Source organism: Camelus dromedarius, chromosome 16 (assembly GCF_036321535.1).
Source record: "Camelus dromedarius isolate mCamDro1 chromosome 16, mCamDro1.pat, whole genome shotgun sequence".
Classification (NCBI taxonomy): domain Eukaryota; kingdom Metazoa; phylum Chordata; class Mammalia; order Artiodactyla; family Camelidae; genus Camelus; species Camelus dromedarius.
In genome coordinates, this window is record NC_087451.1 from 13,199,770 (window position 1) to 13,222,665 (window position 22,896).

At 33.0% G+C, this 22,896-nt stretch overlaps 1 protein-coding gene across 14 annotated transcripts in view; it reads right to left on the minus strand.

The window, feature by feature from the left end:
- The window catches only part of BCAS3 (BCAS3 microtubule associated cell migration factor), a 482,840-nt gene that overhangs the window by 364,161 nt on the left and 95,783 nt on the right, over window positions 1-22,896 (minus strand). For all 14 annotated transcript variants that reach the window (XM_031467999.2, XM_031467998.2, XM_031467997.2 and 11 more), the window contains exons 8-11: window positions 20,014-20,121; window positions 16,740-16,816; window positions 5,879-5,955; window positions 1,438-1,521 (exon numbers count right to left, since the gene is read on the minus strand). In XM_031467999.2, coding sequence (XP_031323859.1) covers window positions 1,438-1,521; window positions 5,879-5,955; window positions 16,740-16,816; window positions 20,014-20,121 — 346 coding nt within the window. The remainder of the gene's footprint in view (window positions 1-1,437; window positions 1,522-5,878; window positions 5,956-16,739; window positions 16,817-20,013; window positions 20,122-22,896) is intronic.

Genomic DNA, 22,896 nt, shown 5'->3' on the forward strand with positions numbered 1-22,896 from the left:
ACAGCCTATGGGAAATTAACTGGATTAAGGTGTTATCATCAACGTAATTTCTTCAGAGTTTAAATGCAGAAGAATTCTTCCCAGTTCACAATACTGCCGTGTAGAAAAGTGGGAAGTTTGGACTTGTTCTTTTCAAAGGATATTAAGTCTAGCCTCACTTTATCAAGTCTACTTTCAGCTAACAGCTAAACAGTTACTGAATGAAGCAGGTCACTTTCCTTTTACGTAGGCACAAAAAAACATAATTATAGCAAACGAGAACTGAAAAGTTATCCTCTATCACATAACTAAAAATTACTCAGAATGACAATACCATAAGCTACCCTGAAGAAAGTGTATGCCACAGACAAACCGGAAAGGAATCTAATGTGCAATCTCATTGGTACGTTTTGTGGATCTATTGCAAACTAACTGAGTAACACTGATGCTGCCTAATAATTCTGTCTTGGATTTCTCTTCATTGAAATAACCATCACAATTTTGTCATACACAGTGGGAACAAAGCAAGCAATTTTTATAAAGATTCAGAAATCTAAAGTATAGGGTGCTATAAGCAAGCATAAAGCCATTCAATATTTCCCTCTGAGTCAAAAATACGTAATGCTTCTCTCATCAGACCATATTGTGTAAGCATTTGTGATCAATCTTTAAGTATTTCTGTGTTTGTTTTACATAAAACAGTGTGACCTTTGATTCCCTCCCTGTGGTTTGCTTTAAATTGCTGTTCTGTTCTGAGCAGTTGTGCTTTCTATTACATGCTGTCATTTAGATTCACTATGTCATCCCTATTACAGGAATTGTTTTGTTGTATACTTCACAATTCAAAAGGCTGGTGATTATACGAATACCTTATAATCAGCATAAAGTTTACGAGCCATCATCAAAATTAACCCTTGTGTGTACACAAAAAGAACTCACTTGACAAACATGCAGGGGGCAGCTCTGTGTCATGAAAGAATCTTTGAATGTGCCAGGGGTCTCACTCAAGTTTTCCTAAGGAATAATATTCTTTTTATGTCAAGAAGATTCATAAATGTTCAAGGATGCAAAAGGATGTCAGTATAGGTACAATGATGCACGAAAAAAGAAGCCAGAAGTAACTACTTAAAACATGTAAGTAAAGCTTCTTTCCAAAGTGGTATCTATTAGATTACAGGCTTTGATCTACATAGCAGACTTCAATATTTTAAACTTGATATATACAAACCCTATAATCATCAATAACAACAAAGCATTATTTAGGAACCTTAAGAGATAAAATACATAATCATTTGGTCATGAATTCTCTTCACTTGATAAAATAATTCTGAGTTATTTCTTAAGCCCATTCGACATTTGTGAATGAAAAGGGAAGGGACACTCTCAATACACTTCAGGAGAGAATCAGGATCGTTTACTTAGCATAATCACAACTCCCGGAGACAACTGGGTACTCACTTTAGCAGCACTAATGACTGTGGCAGTATAAGACTGAATGTTGTCTCCACAGGCTCCACCACGGGACTGATGACACCGAATCAACTGGAAAGAGAGAGAGAGAGAGACCAGAAAGCCATTTCTATTAAACTGTTTAACTCTACAGGCTCTTAGGCTGGAGCTTATTTACCGTGCAGAATGATGGTACTGGGTGGGAATGTTTGCATGAGTGTTTTTCAGACAAACAGCTAAAAGCCCTGCTGAGACACTTTTACCCCTTTTTATAGCCTGCTGGTGCCGCTCTGGCAGTTTCATGCTCAAATACGATTTTTAATTACAAGATGAATAGTCTTTAAGAATTTATAAACTCTGAAATGGAAGGATTTGAGACCTGGCAGACTTTCCACAAATAAATTTTAGAAACATAATCAAGGGACTAAGACTGACTTCCTAACATTAAATATTTAACATGCTAGCAAATTGGAAGTTTTGTCCTCTTAATTCCTACATAAAGATTGTAAAAGGAAACTTTAAAAAATAGACAAATGAATTTGCCATATTTCCATTTTCAATTGTGCTTGTGGGAAAGTGGCACAAATTATGCATAAATCAATTCTGACACATATAGTAGCTGTCCACTTCAGAGGGCTTACTGGTTTCACCATTAGAATGAAAAAGACATGCCCTTATTCATGTCTGACATAAATAAATCAACCTGCCAATTTTCAAAGCGAATCACTAGTTTGACATGTATGATTCTCTCATGCGCTGAGAAATAAACCAGAACTAAATTCTCCATGGCTCCTACACTTCCTAAATTTAGTTTTTAAAAAAGGAGAGAAAAGAAAAAAAAATCAGATTTTTTAAGTTTTTAATAATAGTAGTATAATAATAGTAGTAGTAGACTATTAGAACTCCAAATTATGATATAAATTATTAAAAGCCTATAGAATTCAGAGTCTTCCTCTCCCAAAATATAACAAAAAATGCTTTATATAATTCAAAATTTAAAATGCTTTATATAATTTAAACCTAGTTTTAAATTGTATAAAGAAACCATTTTTTCTTTTATTTTAAAATTAAAATTTTCTCCATCACTGATTTTATATTTTAAAAAATCCCTTAAGACAATAATAATATTTATAACAGAATATCTTTAAAACTCTGACATGAGACGTTAAGCTGCCTCACTGAATGGTTGCTTAAGTAAAATTCAAGGTCAGTGGTGAGGAATTCTCCAAATCACAGGTGACTGGCAAATGCAGTTTCACAGAGGGGACAACAGGGACGGAGTTTGAAAAGTGATCATTTTAGCTAATGAAAAGAATCTCTCTCACTCATTCACTCACTCACCCACCCACTCACTCATTTATTCATTCACAAAGACACATTCAAACAACTAAGAAAATTACCCTTCTGCTGCCTCCTGCCGCAAATGCAAGGAAAGACATTGTCTTGGAAATACAATCATCTTGTCCTTGCCTCAGATAATTAAAATAATCAAGAATAAATATGTGAAAACAAGCAATACTGTCACCTTTTGAAGTCAACTAAAACTGAGTCAGCATGTCTACATAAATATAACTGAGCCAGCAATTTGTTTAAACTCATTAGGAAATTATATTTGCATCTCAGGACATAAAAAACAAAACAAAACAAAAAAGATAAATTAGAAATTTTTGTAGTTTAAAACTATCAAATGGCCCAAATTCCAGGAATTATTGATAAGTGAAAAAAGCAATGTACAAAACACTATATGCATACACACACACACACACACACACACACACACACACACACACACACACAGAGTTATCTTTTGGGAAAGAAAGGGAAATATAAATAAATAAACAAAAAAACAAACAAATAAGCAAACAGATATAAAACACATGATAAAGTATATCAGCATATAAATAAAACAAAAATAAAAACAAATGTCCCCAATTACGTAGTAAATGAAAACTGTAACAATAATGAAGGAAGGTAGAAAAGGAGGGATAAACGCCAAACTAACCAAAATAACCTATAAACACACTATCTGATTGCATACCTGTGGTTTTAGGCAGTAATGAAAGTCAAAGGAAAAGAAAATCCTGAAGTCTTTTTATCATTTTAGTTGGTTTGATTTTTGTAGTGGTATGAGCAAGGAATTCTGTAATTTTTTATATTACAGGATTGAAGAAATGAGGAAAATATTACTGGCTGATGTTATGGTCTCCTATTAAAACAAAGGACATATATATAGGAAATAGGGGACAAAATATGAACTCTTCACTCCCAAAATGTTTGTGTCTATGTGTATATACAGGTGCACAAGTATTAAAAGCCACTGAAATAACAAGAATCCATGAGTCTATACCGAAAATGTAGACACAGAAAGATAGAAAAGAAGGGAAAGTTAAAAAGATAGAAAGCCAAATGCCTTCTGGTAAATATGGAGAGTGAAAGTGGAAAATCATTCATCTGCCATCTTCATAGTAAAGACTGGTTCAGGCAAGAATCAACAATGGATGCTAAAATTAGGCTAAGATCTTGATGAAAAGCAGGATATAAGAATGGTCTTTCCACATTATTTGTTAGTTACAAGGGGGGAAAACAGTGATTACTCAGTACAGAAACTGGACAAGACCTTGACAAAATTAGCATCATCAATAAAGGACAGATGTATACCATGCACCTCCAGATGTGATGCCGTGCGAAGTACAGAACAACGCTCACATAGGATTCCAGCCAGAAATACAGAACCTGAATATAATCAAGAGAGAACTTCAAAAACAAACCTCAAAATAAAAATCCTTCCATTAAAGCAAAATAGGATAGTGGGTAGAAGCAGAGGGTTGTGGTCTTCAAAATTATCCATCTTGTAAAAGATGAAAAATGAAAGGGATATTCCTAAAAAATATAATACCAGATTGTAGAGTGGACACTGCACTACAGGAAAAAAATTTCTATAAATGACATAGTAGAGTTAATTGACTAAACTGGAATATGCATGGTACAATAGATAAAAGTAATTTATTAATATTAAACTGGCTGATAATCTAAGTATTTTGGAATAATGTGATATGTGCAAACCTGAAATAATTCAGAGGTCAATCTGAGTAAAGAGTACATGCGTATACTTTATGCTATTTGTACTATATTTATTCTTGTAAACTTTCTGTAAGTCTTCCAGGTTAACAGTTATTTTAAAAGAAGTAATGAAAAACAATTCCAATCAAGATACATGGCCTCTTGCTTAAAATTTTAGTCAAAGAAAACTTCCACTGAAAGAGATTGTTGCTGAAAAACTTAAATCAATTTTGCAGTTCCACACTCAGCCCAAATGCTACAACAATCAGAAACTGTTAATAAATACTACCCCTTATGTAAATGCCACGCAAAAATGTTTCTCTGGAAATATTTCTTCCAAAGGATGGTATGACTATCGGATTAGGAAACTCCTTGTGAATGCCACTACGCTTTCTAGTCTCTGTATGTAACACTAGATATTATTGACACATATCTCTATAAAAGCACACATTCACGCTATGCATCTAAGAAGGAAGTTCTTTCTGTTTGAAAACAATATGTAACTACTGCCATAATACCTATACTTCTAAATGTATAGTCTTCCACGTGTGACAATACATCTACAAGAGCCAAGGGGCAATTTATTTCTTTTTTTCTTGGATGTCTCCAGCAGTCTAGGGAATTTATTACAGAAGTAAACTTTAGAAGGTACTATTATGTCAGCATACTGGATTGCATATCTCTAGCCTTGCTTGAAAAGAATTAACTTGAAAAGAACTATTTTTATGAGATATCAAGAGAAAACATGACAGAGTACAAATACAGCAGTATTTATCAGTGTGATGCAAAATATCTGTACATAGCAGACATAATTTTGGGGAAAGCATCAATGAACTCATCTAGATAAGTACCTTTCTTCAGTAGTGTCTTGATTTGGTGAATTCCAGAGGCTAGAGAGTCAAGAACTCTTCAATAGATATTATTTCATATTATTCTCAATATGCCAATAACCATAAAAACAAACAAAAATGAAACCAAAAAGTATCATCTTCTTTGAATTCTGGAGTAGTTTTTAGATTTCATTTTACATTTGCATGCAGGGCACTAAATGGCATAAAAAAGATTTTGTCTTTTGCTTTGAGTTAAAAACATAAATTAAAAATTTCAGCATATAAATATATCTTCATTTAGTACGATGACCTTAATGGATAAGTGAAACCTATTTAACTGAAAAAAATCAACAGAATGTATGCACCTGTGGTTTAATTAAGACAAGAGGACCACAGAACCCTTGTTTAGATTTAGATGTACACTAAGTAATAAGAAAGATAGGGCAACTATTGGGTGCCCTATTAAAACAAAACTGAAATAGAAGAAAACCAATGAGTAAGTTAAACATTCATTATTGGTCACTCCATTACAAATATTCCAACACGGGCCCTTGCCTTACCTTGTTTTCTGCATAAGCAAGCCAGCGGCTGCCAAGAGCAATAGGATTCATGTTGGGCCCGGGACAAGGGTAGCAGCCTGAAAAATTTCAATGGCAATAATAAGAAATTTCTTAATCAATTTTTCTGCTGGTGCATCATATTTTGATGCCATAAAAACAGAACAATCAAACAAATTTATTTTTTCAAGTTTCACGTAAAAATTCCCATAACACTTGTCATTATTTTAATAGCTAAATGGGGATCATTTTTTTTCTCTGCTACAGTTTCCTTTTGGCTTTGACTCTGTTCCAATAAGAAATAAATCTAGGAAGAACTGACATTCACTTTTAACAAAAATCGGGCATTTTATACAGTTATTCCTAGAACAAGAGAAAGAAGCCAAGAAGAATTTTTAGAGTTTATAAGCTTACAACTTCACAAGTCTAGCAAAAATGTTTAGCAAAGAGAAAGTATACAATCGGTTCAGGAATTTAAGGGTAAAAGATAAGGAAAACATACACCTAAAATGAAATGACAATAATTGGGGATGAGGGGTCAGGAAGGAGAACAAGTATGGAGCCAATGAGAAGTAATTCACAACGGGTGCATCAGCAGATGTTGGGGAACTAATTTACATAGTTCTATGCATCTACAACAGGCATTCAACTGTATTCTTCTTGCTTTCAGCCCAGCCAATATCAGACTAATAGGAAGAACTATTTTGTGGTTCTCCTCTTTCAAATAGAACAAATCACATATTCCAGACAGTGGACACCATCCATGCAGGGAAACACCAGTGCCATCTTCCTGAACTCTACTAACCAAGACATAACACACTTCACTGAAGGAAGTGGTATCTGTCATCCCTGAGGCTCTCATCTCCCCTCCTGACAATGCCAATAAGGTCTCTGAGTATATTGCCCTCAGCTGTCAACTACACGAAATAATATTCTACTGTCTCACAAAACTGTTTGTAAAAGACTACTCAAATGAGACTACAGAATCAAAGAACACAAAAAGCCTAATCTAAAGAATTCCTGGTTTATCATTCCACAAGTACCTGGTTATATTTTCACAAAGGTTTTTCTCTAGAATATACACTAGAGGATCAAACTGACGTTATCTATTTCATAGTTTACATCTCAATTTGGAATCTAAATTTATACAATAATGAGACAGACAACATTTTATAACAATAACCTTTTCTTCCCATGGCAAAATAAACAGCCAAATAGCATGCATGAGACACATGAGCATAATAGGAAAAAAAAAATAGCATGATCTAAATACCATGAACTGCACACCTAAAAATACCTTACCAGCAGACAATCCCAGTCTATCACTGATCTTAAGAGGAACAGCTATATATATGCTGTCAAAAATAAAAATAATTTATATGTTCTGTGATCTTTTTTTTCTATTTCCCTGTCACCTGAAAAGAGGGATATGTAAGGTCAAGTATTTTGTCTTTTGTTTACTGCTGAATCTCCACTGCCTAGAATAATTTCTGAAAAATAGCTAAATAATTATGTTTGAATGAATTAAACAGTGCACCTAAATTGACCAAAGCATATTTATAAGATACAATGGCAAAAAAAAAAAAGTCATTTACAGAAGAACATTCTGCAAATATTTTTTCAAATAGCGTGCCTGCCGAAGAGCCAGATCTTTCATTAAGAAATCTTTCTTAAATGTACATCACGTGCTTCTCTGAATTCAGAAAGCCTCTTGAGTAGGAATGGTGGTCATTCTAAAATGATAATGCTGCTGTGTTCACAAGCACTAAAGAAGCACCCATCGCTTTTCCTTCCGTTACACACTAGTTTTTATTCCAGCTCCTTCAACAGTCATCAATTTATAAGTTTTCGTTTTTAAAGGTAAAGAACTTACAAAAAAGACAATGATCCTAAGAGAAAGTCCATGTCATACAAAATAAAAGGTATAAGCTTTCTAATTTTTTGCTCATTGTTTAAAAAAACAATTTGTGTACTGTACTGCATTGTTTGTATATGTCAGAGATTAAAGAGGTGTGTTTGGAATGCTTTGGGTTTGGGGAAAATCGACTTCTGGATAACTGATGTTACTATAACCACTGAATGCATATTATGGACATATACACAGAGAAAAGGCCCACGCAAGTAGTACAAAGAAACACACTCTAACATATATCACACAATATTTACATACTAGATTTCACTATTACACTCCCATCTAATTCATACCAAAATGTACTTTTATATATGTGTATACACATATTCCATACATAGTTTCAGAACTGGAGAAATGAGCATAAATATGCTTTCTAAAAAAATTTCCCATTTTAAATCAAATGTCATGGAAAAAAGAACCAAATGAAAAACAAAAACAAATACTGGTGAACTGTGGCATTACATTAGAGGTAGCTAATCTTCCAAAGTTTAAAGTCAGCATAATCTAATTCTCGGTCAATTCTGATAACCATTTTACCTCAATAAACAAGTATGTTATTTATTACAAAAAAAAGTATATTCATCTTCATATACTAAAGGATACGAAGGGAAAATGTAGTTTACAATTCTTCTTTTTTTTTTTTTGGTTAATGGAGGTACTGGGGATTGAACCCAGAACCTCATGCACACTAAGCATGTGCTCCACCACTGAGCTATCACCCTCCCCCCACATTTCACTTTTTGAGTCAATGTTTTTAGAAAGCCAGTGGACCTCAAGAATTACAGTGTATTGGAATGAAAGCAAATTGTTTTTCTGCTCTCCAAAAAACATTTTACAGCTGGAATCAGCAGACCATCAGCCACTCAGAACTATCCCAACTTTATAAGCATGACTCCTTTAAAGATTAACCATTGCCTCCAGCTAAACTTTGAAAACAAGTGAAGAGGAAAAAAAAAACCCAAACCTCTATAATACTAGGACTAATTCTAACATGTTTACAATGTTTGTGAACAAAGTAAAAGAGAGCTGGATATTAAAAATCTCAGGTTTCCAAATACGAATAAAGGTAAAATCCATGACAAAAAGCACACTACATGAAGATGCTTCTATAACTGAAAAAGTAATTAAGAAGACTCATGAGACTGACACAGTTTTAGATGGCATCCTCCCAGAATGTTGGTCCTTATGGGGAGGTGACCTGAACTTATTTTGAAAAACAAAGGATTTAACTACTCTCTGTAACACTGTCTTATTTTTCTTGGAAAGGACAACTCAAAAGACTTCAGCTTTTTTTTTTTTGAAAAAACAGATGTCTGCATTTATGGTCAATTTACTTTCAACAAGGTTACCAAGACAACTCAATGGGGAAAGAATAGTCAACAAATGATGATAGGTCAACTGGATATCCACACACAAACGAATGAAACTGACCCTGACCTCACACTGCATACAAAAATAAACTCAAAATGAATCAAAGACTTAAAGCTAAAAGTATTAACCTCCTGGAACAAAACAGTGGTAAATCTTCATAAGGTTAGATTAGGCAATGCTTTCTTAGCTGTAACACCAAAAGTAAAAGTGATAAAAGATAAAATGGATAAACTGGACTTCATCAAAATTAAAACCTTTTTTCAAAGGATGTCACCAAGAAAAAGAAAAGACAATTCTCAGAAGGGGAGTTTTGCAAAATATGTATCTGATAACTGATTTGTATCTAAAATATAAACAGAATTATTACGACTTAATAATGAAAAGACAAATAACTCAATATAAATTTTGGCAAAGACGATGTAAGATGGCAAATAAGCACATGAAAATATACTCAACATCATTAGCCACAGGGAAATGCAAATCGAAACTATAATCAGATACTACTTCGTGAGATACCAATATGATATCTATAATCATATTAATAACCAATGCCACACTGTCTTGATTACTGTAGTTTTATGTAAATCTTGACATTGGGTAGCAACATGGAGGAAATCTAACATTATTAAATGAAAGAAGCCAATCTCAGATGGCCACGATTCCAGAACAGAGCAAAGAGGATTTTTAGGGTAGTGAAAATACTCTGTGTCATTACAGTGATGGATGTATCTCATTGTACATTCATCCAAACCCACTGGTGGACAACACCAAAAGTGAATCCTAAAATAAACTATGGACTCTGGATGATAAATACGTGTCAATGTAGGTTCATCAAGTGTAACAAATGTACTACTCTGGTAGGGGGTGGCAATAAAGGGTGAGACTATACATATGGGGGGGATGAGAATATACGGGAAACTTCTGCACCTTCTACTCAATTTTGCTATGAACGTAAAACTGCTCTTTAATAAATGTAATTATATCAACTACATTCAGTAAAAGACACAAGTCACAAAAGACCTTAAAATGACTGAAGTTCAAGAAGGACTATGAACACCCTCTCCAAAAATATATATAAGCATACAAAATATTAAATACCACTTCAAAGATTTATTTGACCATCTCAGAGCTGATTAATGACACTCTCAAGGTTCTATGAGCTTTGAATTTAAACTTCTGATTTTTGCTTTTATTTAATTTTTATGTCTATGAAACATCATGAATCTAAGAGTACTGCCATTCCAAGGCTCAATGCATGGGAATTATGTGCAGGGAACAGGAAAGTCATGGCTTAGTTCACTGCACACATATTATTTAGTGTCTACTTTATATCATTCCCCTGCCTGGGTTATGAAAACATCATGGCAGTCCAGTCTATTGTATGCAGATGGGAACGGGGATAGATCTGACTTTTAACTTGAACTGGCCACATTAACTTGACAATCACTTCGTATCAACGTTACAAATTTGCTTCTAAACAGAAAAAGAAAGGCTCCTGTTTCCAAAATTAAAAATAATTTTGAATTTTAAGGATTCTTTAAATACATTCTTTACATTTGCAATGTAACACATGTACTTAATACTAAGAAATAACATTGGAATTGTAAGGAATAAATTTCCTTCCTCAAAGTAAAAACAGATGCCAATGGAAAGAATTACTTACTATACAACCCTTTAGTCTCTCTGGAGACTTCATATCTACCTCTCAATTTAAGCACACGGGAAATGACTGCTAATGACATCTATCAGTCTTTGTCTTTTGTCTTCTTAATCATACGTGGGTTTTGGATTTCCACATCAGACAGCTGCTCGAGGCCACCTTTTCTGTCCAGCCAAATACAAAGGTGTCTCCTGTCTCATCGAACTGGCTGTGTTCCCTTTCCAGTTCTCTACCAGCTCTCTTTACCTGACCCTTCCAGCCTTTGGCACCAATTCCCATGATGCTTTCTCTGATGAACACAACTACCTCTGCTTCTCTTACAGTCTCGTCATTGTGCGCACACACAGCTAAGGCACCCACAAGTGCGTTACCCAGGAGCTTTTCAAACTCTTTTAGAAATTAAACGCTTGTGTGAGCAAAACAATACCCTCAGTAAGAATCTGTCCCTCTGCATGGGCTTTGGTACAAGTTCTTTAAGAACTAGAAACTAATCAATGGAAAAAGATATGTGGCACAGGCAACGCATGTCCACCAGCTCCCCTGTCCTCCAGTCCCACATCCCGTACCTGCTCACTGTCGCAGGCAAGAGTGGTTTATGTGTCTGGGGTGAGCCAAATTCAGAGAAACACACAACCTGCCAAAAGTTTCAGGCTGTTTAAAGGAACTGAGGGGTGGGGACTCGGGGCAGTGCAGAGCTTCCTCAAGTTAGGAAATGGCTTCATTTGTTCCTTGACTTTAAATAGTAGGTCTTGCTGAATTTTGTTCAAAATATTGGTAAAAATTACTTAAGGTGAAGCTGTATTTCAAAGAAAAGAAGCTACATTTCTTCGTGCAAATGTTTGCCAAATATCATCAATCTTACAAACCTAACATCACTCAAATAAATCTGGTTTCCAAGTAAAGTCAAATAATGTAACTAAGAAGGAGACACTTCTTAATGGAAGTATGAAATAAGATGTATTAGTACTACTGGCCAGGGTATTCACAGAGGAAGGGTTAGAGCAGACCTGCTGTGAAATTCTACAATAAACAGCATGCAGAGTGTGAGGAGAGAAATCACAAACTTTTGTTGTTGATGATATGTTTCGAACTCTTTTAAAATGTAAACTATGCAATTAAATATAATATACATTAAGAAATACCCAAATCAACAAAGTAAACATATGCATACATAAAAGCATCACCCAAAACAAAAAATAGAACATTACAGAATCCCAAAAGTCCCCTCTCATTCCCCTTTCCAGTCCTATTCTCGTAAGACAACTATACGGGACACCCGTCCTCAAAAGATATCACTGGGTTTTCGTACATAGTGTATCACACTTATTTATACCATGAAGTGACAGCTATACTTTTATACTACCCCATTTTCAACATTTTAGGTAACACACACATTTAACAAAATCCACACTAAATAAACTTCACGACCTCCCCAAACCACAAGGGACATTCTACAAACACTGCACTGACAGAGTAAGTGATAATCATAATGGATCTGAAATTACTGAAAACTGACTACTGGTGGGCCCCCTGCCACCTGACCAGGACGTACTGATAAGCTGCCCGCCACCTATAAAGCACCTGACTGCAGCAACAGAAACCCTCCTGATCCCTCCAGCTCGCTTCTACCTATCAAGAACGATTCACAGAATACAAGAGAGACTAATACTTGTCTCAACTGTTCAGTGGCTCAGCATTACAGAGGGAAGCATTTAGGACTACATGGCAAAGACCTAAAAGAATATTCGCCGAAAAAGAAAGAACAAAAGCATTAAGAAAGAGTAATAACAACTCAGTCTCCCACTCATTTTTGTCAAACTCCACTGATCTCTTGTGCTTGCTAAAGCTTTTAAAAAAGAAGTTCCTATTCCCGAAAGGGGAAACACTAATCCAGTTAGTGGAGAGATACTCAAGAGCTGCTGAGCACAAAGGCATAATTTTCAAATAAACTCATACTTCAGAAAAGTTCTGGATTTACTCCAATATGATATGTAAGAGAGAAACCTCATTCTTATATGCATACATATATTTATTCCTTTAAATACCAAAAAAACACTGTAAATTTCCAGCTCAAATCTGTATCACTTTCCCTAGAGATGAGTACATATCCTATATGAATAATTTTCCTCTTCATCTGATAACTTTTGACAGAGTTGTATTACATTCTCAACCATTACGGCTAAATAAACATCTGGGGAAAGAATCACACTGATGCTTTGAAACTAGAAAACAAGGTGATAAATGTTTTCATCTTTAGCAAATTAAGTTTTATTATTATAAGAAGCAAAAATAAGCATCAGAAATATTTTTAAATTAGCTAGAACATACTGGATTTATTATACCTTGCATGATGGATCTAACTTCCTTAATTCAAGTCAAGAAGAATAACTTTGCTCTCGGAGTTTACAGCTTAGTGGCAAGGATAGAACAAGTAGACAGAAAACACATACAATAAGATAGAAAGTAAATATTGTTAACAGAGGCAGAGGTTACATGTTAAAAAAGCATTCCCAAAGGATGCTAGGTAACAAAAAGAGGTCTGTAATCAAATAAATCTGGGAAATATTGAAATGTAATAAATAAATTTAAACAGATTTAAAAGCTAATCACCATTGCCATCCTCCATGAGAAGGCAGCATTTCCTAAATCTGTTTGACCAGAAATCCTGATTTGCAGAGCACGTTGAAAGGTATATCTAGTGTTCTGAGGACAGGATTTGGAAATTGCTGTCTTTGGGGATTTAGAAGTTAAGGTTGTTTTCAGCTAAGGGGATCAGGAAATTTTTCAAGTAAGAACTACCATCTACACTGGGGCCAGAAAGACACGTAGGATTAAGACACTGTGGTGGGAGAGTGCTAGTGAAAGGGTCATTTCAGGCAGGAAAACAAAGCAACAGAGCACTTGCAAAGAACTGAGACTAATACAAGTCTAGAAATAAAGATTTAGCAAGGACACTGGACTTTGATAAAGAAGGATTTTTTTATGCCAAAAACTTTGAGAGTTCAGTTAGAAGGAAAAGTACAAGTTTATACTTACTGACCAGGGTTAAATCAAGCACAGTATTTGCGCAAATCAGAAGACCTCAGTTTAGATGATAAACGTTTTGATCATTTGGTAATACAGAAATAATGATTTGGAAGTTCTTACCATTTAGACAATAGGTTAAATTATATAATGTCGGGGATATGCTTCAAAATAATTTGGGGAGGGTCTAAATGAAGAAGATTGTCCATAAGTTGAAAACTGTTGAAGCTACATGATAAGTACATGGTGGTTCCTTATACTACTTCCTTTAAATAATTGTTTATATTCCCCAAAATAAAACTTAAAATAAAAAGTCATAGGAGATGAAATGGTATATCAATGGCCTTAGTAATTTAATAAAATATAGTATTTTTGCCATACACCTATGTATCAAATAAGCAAAATTATTGAAAAGCAAAGGTACACTTAACCATTTTAAGGTGACTAAAAATTCAACTTCTTTCTGCAAGTACTTCATACTTTCAAGTAAGATGAAAACTAAGAATACATACTCTTGTCTCTTATTCTCCTTAAAGGTATTTGCACTCTTATTTCCACCATAAATGGTTTAATTGAGAAAGTACAGAAAGACTCCCAGGAAATATGAAATTTCTTTAATGTGCCAGTTTCTATATAGATTCTGCCAATTGATTCAAAAGCTTTACATATTTTCCGTAAGTTGACCCCAGTCACATTACAAAACGAAATTCTATTGCAAAATCTCAGACTGCAAAATACTCTCCTAGAAAAGCTGCAGATATCATCAATGTATAAAAACAAAACTTTTTAAAAATATATTCCATTTATAGCCTACAGTACTGAAGGTATTTTTAAATTCTTATTTGTAGGTCCTTCATTGAAACAAATCCACTTTTATTAGCCACTAGTTAAATGACAGATACTCACATTATTAGAAACAAATTTTACTCATAAGTAGATGTATACAATTAAAGATATAGGCTATATCTACATGATTTTATGCAAAATTTAATTAGATCATCTAAGCTTAAAAGTTACTATTATTATAAATTTTCTCCAATAGAACAGAGTATTGTGAAAAGCTATTCTCATTCCAATGTATCAAAATCACTTAAAAGCCTATGTCCTTCAAATCTAATTATTTTAAGCTTAATACACAAATCTAATTATTCTGAATTATTCCTTTACAATAAAGTTTAATCTTTTTATTTTAAAATTCTATGGTGGGTATTAAATCAATGAAAATCCATACGGTTTATCTATCCACTAAAAAAAAACATAAATATGCACTATAAATATCTCCATTATTAACTTAGTTGTATATACTAACTCCCTGTTAGTCGCTGTGACAACTGACTTTATATCCTAGCATTCATTTCATTGAAGGAAAATTACTGGCAAGTGTAATATTACTTTAACATACACAGTGCAGTACAGCCAAGTATTTAAATACGGCTTAAATTTCAAAACATACGTTGCCATTTAAATAAACTATCTTAACAAATAATGGTTTGAGAGTTTTCCTCAATTTAACACTCAGCTGAAGCAGCAAGAGCTATCTTTATTTTTTAAACTATAAAATGAAATGGAATCACAACAGAGATGTCTAACTTTGCAGAAGTCAAGACATGCATATCTTTGATTAACGATGAAGAACAGAAGAATATTGATGACATAAAGACAAATACTCTGGAAAACCTGGTGTCATAACCACGCTTAAATGTCCAGACTCTGCTCTGATTCACTCCTCTGGAGCCCACACACTTAGTAGAAAGGGGAGGATTCATACACGGTTTATTAGGTAGGTTCTCTACCTGTGTTAATTAATTTAATTAATTTAAATTAATGAGTGATACAATTAAAATGCAATATATATAAGATATGTATAGGAACAAAGAATTAATATGCTAAAACAGGCCATGTAATAACCAAAGCTTACCATATTATGTATATACTATATTTGTGAATGAAGATGTTAACAAATACATGCCCCACTTTCAATTTAACATATAGCTATAACAATAGAAGACTTCTGTTTAATAAACTGTATTTAATATTATTAAAACAGCAGTAAATTTTTGATCAGCATAACTGACTGATAAGTGGGTTAATGCACTCATTTATTCAAGAAATATTTAACGAGCACCTATATTGTGGCAGCCAGTGTCCTAGGTGCTAGAGATACTAATATAAATTTGTAAATGGTGTACATTAGATTTTGTGATAAAACAAAAATATCTCAAAGAACATGCTCTCCATTAATCCATCTTTAGATCTTAGAACATCAAGGAGACAAGCTGGCATATCCTTCTTCATAGTCTACAAAATGACAAACTATGTATCACAATGAATTATTATGTGTTATATATATGTGTGTGTTACACAGTAAAATATATTTTACAATGTATACAATTACATATAGAACATGAGCTCCTATCAGAGAGGGATAATGTCTACTACTCAGTACTCAACACATGGAGTGTGTGTGTGTGTGTGTGTGTGTTTGGATCCAGATTCTATGCTTATTTCTTCACATCCAGGCAGAGAGTCAGGAGAGGCAGGCGGAAAGGAAAGAGATAATCCAGTTTTGTCCACAGTATGTTATGTTAATTATATAATTCAGCAACTGCTTTTAAAATATAACAGAGCTCTATGAACCTAAATTAATCACAACTACTCAAGGAGAAACTGACGTATACAACAAGGCTTCCTTAGTAACATGAAGAAAATGTGTTGTGGGGTTGAACATATAAACCATAAAATTATATTACTAAACAAGAATTCCACAGAAAGAGAAATACAGTGATTGAATAACCATGAAATACTAATGTTATGATTCCAATCAGTCTCCTGATTCTATCAAGCAAGTAGTATAAACTCGATGCATATGATAGGAAATAAATCAAACTGGTACATACTTGTGACAAAAAATTTTTTCGTGAAAGTACAGCTATCAAAGGCAGCGATTTTCTCCTGCAAAACTACGACAAGGATCCTAAAATTAGAGAGAAAAAAACATAAAAGATTAATGTGAAATCCTATAAACTGAATCATAAGTTAAATAATCTAGACTTAAATATCTACCAAAGCAATTTTAAAAATCAAACACTTCTTACATTTAGGCTAGAAACATCTGCTTCTTAACTGTAAAAATAACCCCCCACACAATCCTTAATATAATCAAGATAGGCAAGGTTGAGGAAGAAAAGTGACAGGAGAACAAACTACACCTCGAAAAAGTATTTTTCTCAAAGTAAAATTTTATTTTCATTCATTACAAGTCAAATGAATCTATCTTCATTAAGAATGTATGAGATCAATGAACTGCTGGCTATTTACTAAAAATGTTTTTCCACTGCTGACTCAAAGTCATGGAATTAAACATAAAATGGATTTATATAACCTGTCACTTAAAAAGACTGCTGAATTTCCCAACACAAGAGGAAAAAAGAAAAAGAAGGAAGGAAGCTCAGACAACTGCTATTCAGTGAAATGAGTCATTTCTGACTAAAATAATGAATCAGAATCTGTATGAACAATGTTTTCTCCCAGAGTCCAAGATTCATAAATAATTAGGAAAAGAATTATAAATTTTTGGAAATAAAATGCATCCAAAATGAAGTTATTTTATAAACCACATTTTAGAGTACTGCTCCTTATAACTGTTTTTAAATATTTAACATACACACAGTTTATTTTTCCAAATTTGGGGGAGATAAACCTACTAAGCAACAGATGTCAATGACGGATGGGGAAAAAATTAAAATGTTCTATTTAACACGCATGCTTTATTAATCTTGTTCATTACCAGATGCAGAACAAAATCCTTAACACAGCTGACAATACATAATAAATGATTCTGTCATAGTATTTAAGAAACCAACCAATCATCAGATCCATAATAAGGTGACAAACTCAATGAGAGAAAGTGCAAAAAAGACAAATCAGAGATGAAGTTTTCATATAATACAGCAGCCATTCCCCCAAAACACAGTAATACACAAAATGATTTCGCCAAAGAAGGTTTAATGTATTATGAATATTGGTAAGTTTAAAAGACTAATTATACCATACTGCTAATTTGGGGGGGTGGGGCAGGAAGCAAATTTAACCAGGGAAATCTTGTGAATCAGATGTGACATTTTATAGAGCAAATTCTATGCAACAGACTGAAATCCACATGATAACTTTTCCTCTAATCTTCTACACAATTGAACTCACACAATTTCTAATTGGAAAATCAATTCCCAAGAAATGTACAATGTATCCAAATGAACAGATTTTTCTGTGGGAACGTAACTTCATATAGTTTTTCTTTTTTAAAAAAAAATGCAGGTATAATACAAACCTTTGCTATATCAAAAATAAAAATCGAAAGAATTTCATTTCCACTTTCCACTAATACTTCGTATTACCACTCTTGCATCTGTTTTTACACAAGTTTCACAATCATTCCTTTACTTATGATGACTACACTGATGACTATGAATTTTCTTAATTTTCAAGGTAATTAATATCTATGAAAACATTAAATGTGTTCATTATTTCATGGCCAAAATTAAAAGAAATAAACACAAAAATATTTGCTGTTAGAGAAGTCAATTGAAACTGTATTTTCATGGGCATCACCAGAAATACTTGGTGATTTGCAATACTTGGAAGAACTGGAGAGTTGAGGGAAAAAAAACAACTTTGCCCTTCATAGACTTTGTAACAGTCTTAAAAAACAATGTAAGAAATACTATTTTAAAACTTCACTGTGTTTATACAAGTAAATTATGATCTAAAAATCTTGCTGAACTTACCTCTCTATTCAAGTGTGTTCAAGTTTCTCTTTGGCTAAATAATAGGTAATCTATTTCAGTACAAAGGACACTAAAAAGAAGAGCTATTGTTATAGTTTTCTAGGTTAAATATATTATCTACTGGACCGTTCCATATAGTAATGTTGACGATTTGATGTATCACTGGATAATCACATTATCCCAGAAATAATATTATTTCTCCTACGTCATATGTCAATTTTGAGTCTGATATTATTTGAAGTGTAAACATGCTTAATAACTAGATCTTCATTATGAATTTGCACACTATTGCTGAACAAATTTTCTTTGTCCTGTCTCATATTTTTATACTTGAATTCAAGTATATCTATCATTAGTATCAAAGCCTACGTGTTCTTTTAGTTTGTATTTATCAGGTATGTCTTTACCCTTTTACGTTCAACATTTCTAAAGCACTTCTCGAAATATCTCTTTAAAATTTAGCCTGAGAGTCTTCTGCTATAAAATTTACTTTATTGGCAGAGCATAAAATATTTTGTCTTCCATGTTCCATGTGTTTGCTCTTTGATGAGATGAAAGATTTATATTTTGCATCCATGACCTTCATAAGACATTCAACATCAAGGGGCTTCAGTTTTTTCAAATGTAAAGGGAAACTGTTCAGTAGTAAGATCTTAGGGTGGAGGGTATAGATCAAGTGGTAGAGTGCATGTTTAGCATGCATGAGGTCCTGGGTTCAATCCCCAGCACCTCCTCTAAGAATAAATCAATGAGCTGAATTATCTCCTCTCAACAAAAAAACTTTTTTAAAAACAGATCTTAAGGCCCTTTTATCCTCTAATGTCCTATGGTTATATAAATTAATTCTTCATTATCACTAGGTCTGAATATTTTTGTTAAGATTTTAATAAATTGATTTTAAAGAAGATAAGTCTATTTTGTCCCTCTTTTAGGTCCATTGTGAAATGTAAAAGAATAAGAATATTTAAAAGCTTTTTTTATATTTCAAAAATATGCTTTATTTTGATGAATGCTACCAAGAAAAGTACATTTCACATCATAAAGCAGTAAACATAAAGATGAACATACATTATATATATACACAAACATATGTATTTATGTTATATTATACATGTAAAAGGTTCCTCAAAGCAATATTTAACCTTTATATGTTTCCTCAGATACTTTTTATTCTTTCCCATTTCACTTTTAATCTATTAATGGGACAAGATGGGAAGTTTGAAAACATTCATTAAGAAATCTTAAGAGCTACTCTATCTGGCAGAATTCACAAGGCATATTAGTGACTTTTTTATTATTATGATATCAAAGTCAATCATATTGGTAAAGGTCTACATGCACAGGAGTCATGTTATCTTGCACAAGAATGCCATGAAAAGATGCTCACCTTTTATTGCAATGGAGATCATAGATAGGTGTTTTAAACTGAATGGACTTGACCATCTCCCCAGTACGAAGTGAATAGAGATCCACACAACAGTACGGTGGACTTGTCCTAAAAAAGAAAAGAAAAAATTATTTTTAAAAAAGTGGGAGAGCCAATAAAATAAACTCTACATTTTCTTCTTAATATAACATAAGCAAATTGATTGGAAGTACCAAAAACACATATATGGCCAATCTACTCATTTCAGAAATGCCAAATTAGAAGAAGAAAAACAAAAAATGAAACATTTACCAAATTAGTACTATAGAAAAGAGAAATCATAAGATGATCTCAGGAGATGCAGAAAAGCATATGATAAAATTAAAAACCTGTTCATACAAAATATTTCATTAATCTGATAAAGGATACAAACCTTAAAACTAACCAACAAAAATTAGCAATCATACAATGGTAAAACACTGAAAGCTTTCACCCTAAAATCATGAACTAGACAAGAATACTCATTATGGCCACTTCTACTCAACATAGTACAGAAGGTCTCATGCATAAGAAATTACTACAAGGAAGAAGTAAAGCTGTCATTATTTGCTGAGAATTTGATTATACAAATATAAAACCCAACAACACAAATCTTTAGGTAGAAATATATACAGACAATCCCATAAGAAAGATAAACCATTAATACATGGATTAATATGTGGATTAATTGTAAATATGGATTGTTAATTAATATATGGATTTACCAAGGTCACTGGATAAAACAGTATGTGTGCTTTTTACAAATTGAGGACAATTATGAAGTGAAAGATACAAATATGCTGAATATCTTGAAATAAACCTAAGGAAATATTTCAATACATTTATACAAAAAAAGAACAAAATGAAATCCAAAAAAAGGCCAAAATGAATGGAAGTATAGGCTGACAGACTCTCTAAGTTGATACAGTTCAACCCTAATCAAGAATCTACCAGAAATGAGACCTCATTCTATGCATACATTCCACATAAGACATATTATTATAATGGTGTAGTCATTAAGATACTGTGTTCCTGACACTGGAGTAGATAAAGAGATCAATGTTTCCACCTTAAGAAAACAGGCAAAGAAGAGCAAGTTACATCCAATGGAAGTGGAATGAGGGAGTTAATAAAATATAACAAGAAATCAGCTTGAGTGAGTAAAACAATCTCAATAAACTAAACCTAGAAACTGAACTCATAATTTAAAACTTCTTATAAGGAAGTTCTCAAAAGTGACATCATTTGTAAATTCTATCAGTCATTTAAACAAAAAAGTTTAGATATATCCTACACAAATTCTTTCATAAGGTAGAAGAGGAGACACTTATCAACTTACTGTATGAGGCCAGTAACACCTGATCTCAAAAATAAACAAATACTTCACAAGAAACTACAGATATCTATGTCTCATGAACAGACATCAAAAATTCCCCAACAAAATATTAGCAAGTCAAATCCAGCAATACAAAACCAGATGTGCTTTATTCTAGAAATAAAAGATTGTTGAATAGAAAAGAACTTCTTCAACTGATTAACGGCATCTACAAAAAACCCACAGGTGTAAGATTAACACTTTCCCCAAAAGATCAGGAACAAGGCAGAACGGTCTGCTCTTACCACTCCTATTCAACAAGGACATGCTAATTTTTAAATCTTTATGAAAATTTATAAAACATACCTGGGGACTTGATTTGTATGAGACCTATTATTCAGCTACAATAATTAATATAGTGCAAGATATCACCTCGGACCTGCTGAATATTACTATCAAAAAGATAAGAAATAAGTGTTGACAAGGATGCAGAGAAAAGGGAATCCTTGTGCACTGTTGGTGGGAATATAAATTGGTGCAGTCACTATGCAAAACAATACAGTTTCCAAAAAACTTAAAAATAAAACTACCATATGATCCAGCAATCCCAGTTCTGATATTTATGCAAAGAAAATAAAAAGACTAAATCAAACAGATATGTACATCCCCATGGGCACTGCAGCATTATTTACAATAGCCAAGACATGGAAGCAACCTAAGTGCCCACTGATGAATGGGCACATGGACACACACATATACACACTGGAATATTATTCAGCCATAAAAAAGGAAATCTTGCCATTTGCAACAACATAAATGGAACTTGAAGGCATCATGCTAGGTGAAATAAGCCAGATAAAGACAAATAAATATGATCTCACTTATACGTGGAATTTGTTTTAAGAAAATCATAGATAAAAAGAACAAATTAGTAGATTCCAGAGGCAAGGTAGGGTCAGGTTAGGGTATGAAGTAGATGAAGATAGTAAAAAGGTACAAATGTATAGTTATTTATAAGATCAGTAAGTCCTGGGAATGCAATGTACATCATGGTGACTATAGTTAACAATACTTTATTACATATCTAAAAATTGCTGAGAGTAGATCTTAAAAGTTCTCATCAGAAGAAATAAGTGGACATAACTCAAGATTTATTTTATTATGCAATGCATACAAATATTATACATCTGTACATTATTTTGTACACGTAAACTAAAAACATTATATGTCAATTATATCTCATTTCATAAAAAAAGATAGTATATATAATACTGGTCTAAGGATAGACATACACTTAGATCTATATTCAAGGGAACAGAATAGAGAGGCATAAATTCACATGTATGGCCAATTAGTTTTCACTGATGGTACCATATAATTAAATGATAAAAGGATAGTCTTTTGAACAAATGTTGATCAAAAATTAGATATTTGCATGCAAAAAAGAAACTGTTTCCTAACTTCTAACTCAAAACAGATCACAGATCTGAAAACATAAGAACCAAACTATACAGCTTCTAGAATATATAGCAGAAAATTTTACTTCTTAA